This window comes from Oncorhynchus kisutch, linkage group LG19, assembly GCF_002021735.2.
Source record: "Oncorhynchus kisutch isolate 150728-3 linkage group LG19, Okis_V2, whole genome shotgun sequence".
In the NCBI taxonomy this organism is placed as follows: Eukaryota; Metazoa; Chordata; class Actinopteri; order Salmoniformes; family Salmonidae; genus Oncorhynchus; species Oncorhynchus kisutch.
The window spans coordinates 59,136,439-59,142,496 of NC_034192.2; the positions used below are offsets into that span (position 1 = coordinate 59,136,439).

General features: G+C 44.7%; 1 protein-coding gene across 2 annotated transcripts in view; it reads right to left on the reverse strand.

Annotated features, from left to right (window-relative positions):
* Positions 1-1,717: 1,717 nt before the first annotated feature.
* Positions 1,718-6,058, reverse strand: part of LOC109878347 (sideroflexin-1) — a 30,951-nt gene continuing 26,610 nt past the window's right edge. For both annotated transcript variants that reach the window (XM_031798086.1, XM_031798087.1), the window contains one exon: positions 1,718-5,220. In XM_031798086.1, the coding sequence (XP_031653946.1) occupies positions 5,124-5,220 (97 nt within the window). In that variant the 3' untranslated portion in view covers positions 1,718-5,123. The remainder of the gene's footprint in view (positions 5,221-6,058) is intronic.

Here is a 6,058-nt window from a genome sequence, read left to right on the forward strand (position 1 = left end):
GGTTGTATGTGGAAGCTATCCAGGGGGGGTTGTATGTGGAAGCTATGCAGGGGGGGTTGTATGTGGAAGCTATCCAGTTGGGGTTGTATGTGGAAGCTATCCAGGGGGGGTTGTGTGTGGACGCTATCCAGGGGGGGTTGTGTGTGGACGCTATCCAGGGGGGGTTGTATGTGGAAGCTATCCAGGGGGGGTTGTATGTGGAAGCTATCCAGGGGGGGTTGTGTGTGGACGCTATCCAGGGGGGGGTTGGGGGGTGTTGTGTGTGGAAGCCATCCAGGGGGGGTTGTGTGTGGACGCTATCCAGGGGAAGGGGGGGGTGGAAGCTATCCGGGGGGGGGGGGGGGGCATTAGTGTTTCCATATAGGTTGTCTGTATAATTATCTTGGAATAAACTGCTTTGACGTTGTTCTTCTGTTTTATTTTCATTTAAAACACACAGCCTCATTCTGACCCATCAAATCCACTTTTTAAACGGTTAAAACATCCCTATTGCAGTAAAGTCCCCTCGGTGGAAAAGGAATCTGCTGTGTCTAACCTTGGCCAGTAGATGGCAGTAAGCAACCAGGGGTTTTGCCTGTCTGGGTTTGAATGAGAGATGAACAAAATGTTAGATTTACATACTTGATTATATGGAGACTGAATGAACCATGTGACCTGAACCATGTGACCTGACCAAGGGGATGTCACAGGAAGGCCAAGATCATCAAGGACCTCTGCCACCACAGCCTGTTCACCCCGCCACCATCTAGAAGGTAGAGACAGTACAGGTGCACGAAAGCTGGGAATGAGAGGCTGATAAACAGCTTCTGTCTCCAGGCCATCAGACTGTTAAACAGTCTCCACTAGCCGGCTACCACCCAATACCCTGCCCTGAACTTTAGAGACTTACAAGCCGGCTACCACCCAATACCCTGCCCTGAATTTTAGAGACTGTTACAAGCCGGCTACCACCCGGTACCCTGCCCTGAATTTTAGAGACTGTTACAAGCCGGCTACCACCCAGTACCCTGCCCTGAACTTTAGACACTGTTACAAGCCGGCTACCACCCGGTACTCTACCCTGCACTTGAGACTTACTAGCCGGGTACCACCCGGTACTCTACCCTGAACCTTAGAGACTGCTGCCCTATGTACAGACACTGAACACTGGTCACTTTAATAATGTTTACATCCGGTTTTACCCACTTGATATGTACACTGAGCATACAAAACATGATTGACCAGGTGAATCCAAGTGAAAGCTATGATCCTTTATTGATGTCAGTTGTTAAATCCACATCAAATCAGTGTAGATGAAAGGGAGGAGACTGGTTAAAGAATTTGTAAGCCTTGAGACAACTGAGACATGGATTGAGTATGTCTGCCATTCAGAGGGTGAAGACAAAATATTTAAGTGCCTTTAAACGGGGTATGATAGTAAGTGCCAGGTGCACCGGTTTGTGCCAAGAACTGCAACGCTGCTGGGTTTTTCACAACAGGTTCCCGTGTGTATCAAGAATGGTCCACCACCCAAAGGACATTAAGCCAACTTCACACAACTGTGGGAAGCATTAGAGTCAACATGGGCCAGCACCCGTGCTTTAGACACCTTGTAGAGTCCATGCCACGAAGAAATTAGGCTGTTTTGAGGAATTTTATTGCACCTGAGATAAAATCTTTGAATCTGTGTATACGACCGATCTTTGATTTCATTTAGTAGTAAAAACAGAAACAGTACAACCCTCTTGAGACTTTTATTTCATCCAGTTAGTCTAGACATGACAACATCCCAAATATACTGAAAAAAATAATAATTAAAATATCATTATTCCAGAATACCCTTTTCCTAAAAATACCCATTTAATTTAGATGACTGTAAACTGTCATGACGTCATCCTCTTGAGTGTATTTGTATCACTTTGGCTAGATTGACATTGCAGCAGATTGACTTGGCAGATAGACTGAAGGCCTGTAAAACATTGATTGATATTTACGTATGACTTTTAATTTGTAGTAATTAAGGTTTGTTCGGGCATGTTTGTGTGGCATTTCTTGGGGTTTGGTACATCAAGTTAAAGAGACACACGAATACATTGTCTGCTGGTTGACAAATATTGTTATTAAGAATCCATTGTGCTTATCTCTCACTAATTGTTGCTTTTCAAAGTTACATTAACATATTTGATTAATGAATGTGCTTCATCACATAAATCATTTATAGGACTTTAAGTTTGAAATACTGAGAATTAGAAATATGTATTATCTCAGGTCAACCATCAATTACAATATTCCAAATATAGCATTCACAGTTGTACATATGAAAAACATCAAACAATGAATAGATGCTGAGACTGTGATTCAATCCTAGGCACGTTATAGAGCAGACCACTTTGACGTCATTTACAGCGGTTACCGTTTGAACGTCAGAGAAATTGCCTTTTAAAAAGGTGCAGTGTCTGTCCAATGCACTGCTCTTACAACCAGCCTTGGATTGAATCACTGCCTCGGTTTGAATTAGATCTGCCGATGCTACATTTAACTACTGAAATACACTGAAACATTATCCATCGCTCAAAGCCTCTTCTTAAAATCTGGAAGAACAACTTCTATAGCAGGATTCTCTCTGAAAATACTTATATAGAAACCATATAAGTCAATACTGGTTGATATATTTTTCATACTTAAAACATTTGAAAAAACACCTTACAGAAATCACATGATGCGATGAAAACGGAGGACACTATTATCAACCAAACGGAATGTTCACAATAATTATTTTAAACACTTTTAAAGTATTACTTCCATTTACTTCTTAGACATAAACTCTGGAATAAACTGGATAAAAAATAGCAAATCTGTCTATTGTGTGGGTTTTTTATGTACTCGTAGCGCTATTATCCAGAGTTCCTTTTGTCTGACAGTACTGGACCCCCAGCCTACCTGTACTTTTTGCTGCTGTTATTGTAGTCCCGAGTTTAACACCATAACAGTGCATTTGAGTGAATCTTTCAGCAGGTCAATCATTCACTATTCCTCAAATTCTTTTGTCATATAGATTTTAAATTAGGGATTGCCAAAACATGCACAAGACATGCTGCGCTTTTGTCTAGCCTGAGAGATGGTCTAGCCAGCCTGAGACAGCAGCAGAGGAGCACAATAAAAACAAACTGACCATCATCTCTTTGGCACATGGTTCAGCAAGGTGGGTTGTCTCGTACCTGGGTCGCTATTCGGGACCGCAAGGTTTTTCTCTTTATCAAGAAACAACACAACACTTCACAACGCTGTGCCACACCTTGAAATTGATCGCTACTTTCATTTCAAGGCAAGACGGCATGGCGGATTCTGCTTTAGGGGGAGACCCCCCCCCCCCTCCAGATACTGTATCAAACTATACGTTGTTTTAACATAAGATTTGTCATTGTTTTGAAACACAGATGCAGCGGATGCCACCCTGAAAGCAGTGTAGGCAGCTGAGGGGAGAACGGCTCATAATAACGGCCTGTACGGAGCAAATGGAATGGCATCCAACACCTGGAAACCATGGGAACCACGGAAACCATGGAAACCACGTGTTTGACGCATTTGATACCATTCCACTGATTCCGCTCCTGTCATTAACACGAGCCCCGTCCCTCCCCAATTAAAGTGCCACCAACCTCCTGTGCCTGAAGTGACGATACAGACAGACTAGTTGACTGTCTGAAAAACACCTGCCGTATTATCACACTAATGAGGAGTGGTTTGTTCATGCATGGTTTGGGAAGCAGAATAGATAGTCTGGAATAAACATCAATTATATGAAGATATTGCATCAAAAGCACCAGTAATATACATAAATGGTTATTGTAGACCATTAAAAGATCTCACACTGTTAGGGGGCGTAAACCCTGGTCATGGAACCAATGTAGACACCATCCAAAATGGTACCCTATTCCCTACATAGTGCACAACTTTTGACTAGAGCCCTATGAGAATAGGATGCCATTTGGGACGCACACCTGGCAAAGTTCACTCATTTGGCAAATATGAATTCATTAAAATGCACTGTATGTCATATTGTTATTCTCTGAAATGATTTGTTGAGGTCTCACAAACCGCTGTTGAGATTTGGCAAATAAATTAACTTCATTTTGGAGTAGGCATCATAGTTTCGATTAAGACTGACTAATACTGATTACTGCTATTGTTACAAATACAGGAATACCCTGTTATTTTTCCTGGGTCTCCACTGAACACAAACATCTGTTTTGAATATGAAAATGTTTTGGCAGAAAAAAATACAAATCGACAGAAAAGTCAACTATTAAAAAAACTGCATGGGAATAGAAAAACAACAATCACCTCCTTTCACTGAACACAGACCCAACTATAAACCACCATCATCACAGTGCCAGAATTACAACGAGACCAATTTCTTCTGCAATTGAAAATAAATCACACATAGCAGCAAACACAAAGAGGGTGAAGGAGAGGGTGACGGAGTGGGGTGACAGAGTGGGTGACAGAGTGGGTGACAGAGTGGGTGACAGAGTGGGTGACAGAGTGGGTGACAGAGTGGGTGACAGAGTGGGTGACAGAGTGGGTGACAGAGTGGGTTACAGAGAGGGTGACAGAGAGGGTGACAGAGAGGGTGACAGAGAGGGTGACAGAGAGGGTGACAGAGAGGGTGACAGAGAGGGTGACAGAGAGAGGGTGACAGAGAGAGGGTGACAGAGAGAGGGTGACAGAGAGAGGGTGACAGAGAGAGGGTGACAGAGAGAGGGTGACAGAGAGAGGGTGACAGAGAGAGGGTGACAGAGAGAGGGTGACAGAGAGAGGGTGACAGAGAGAGGGTGACAGAGAGAGGGTGACAGAGAGAGGGTGACAGAGAGAGGGTGAAGGGAGGAGGGAACAAGGGACTCTGTCTGTGGAGAGGAGGAGAAAAAGGAGGGCAGTTGAGGATGAGAAGCAAAACAAAACTTTGGCAGAATGAGGAAGAGGGTTGGCGGTGGGTTGGGGTTGGTGTCTGGGTTGGTGTCTGCTACCAGTACAGATGGTGAGAGGGTAGTATTGTAGTGCCAGGAGGGTTGGTGTCTGCCACCAGTACAGATGGTGAGAGGGTAGTATGGTAGTGCCAGGAGGGTTGTTGGTGAGCTGGACACTCATAGTCCTTTGTTGAAGTAGATCCTCTCCACCCCAGGGTGGCTCGCACGGATCTTCTCCTGAAGCTCTGGCTCCAATCTGCTTACTGACATAGAGCTAAAAGAGAAGGGAGAGAGAGAAAGAGAGGGAGAGCGAGAAAGAGAGGGAGAGAGAGAAAGAGAGGGAGAGAGAGAGAAAGAGAGGGAGAGAGAGAGAAAGAGAGGGAGAAAGAGAGGGAGAGAGAAAGAGAGGGAGAGAGAGAAAGAGGGAGAGAGAGAAAGAGGGAGAAAGAGAAAGAGGGAGAGAGAGAAAGAGAGAGAGAAAGAGAGAGAGAGAGAAAGAGGGAGAGAGAGAAAGAGGGAGAGAGAGAAAGAGAGGGAGAGAGAGAAAGAGGAGAGAGAGAAAGAGGGAGAGAGAGAAAGAGGGAGAGAGAGAGAGAAAGAGAGAGAGAGAGAGAGAAAGAGAGAAAGAGAGGGAGAGAGAGAAAGAGGGAGAGAGAAAGAGAGGGAGAGAGAGAAAGAGAGGGAGAGAGAGAAAGAGAGGGAGAGAGAGAAGAGAAGGAGAGAGAGAAAGAGAAGGGAGAGAGAGAAAGAGAGAAAGAGAAGGAGAGAGAAGAGGGGAGAGAGAAAGAGGGAGAGAGAGAGAAAGAGAGGGAGAGAGAGAGAGAAAGAGAGGGAGAGAGAGAGAAAGAGAGAGAAAGAGAGGGAGAGCGAGAGAAAGAGAGAGAGCAGGAGAGAGAGAGAAAGAGAGGAAGAGAGGGAGAGAGAGAAAGAGGAGAGAAGAGAGGAGGAGAGAGAGAAAGGAGAGGAGAGAGAAGAAAGAGGGAGAGAAAGAAGAGGGGAGAGAGAGAAAAGAGGGAGAGAGAGAAAGAGGGAGAGAGAGAAAGAGGGAGAGAGAGAAAGAGGGAGAGAGAGAAAGAGGGAGAGAGAGAAAGAGGGAGAGAGAGAAAGAGGGA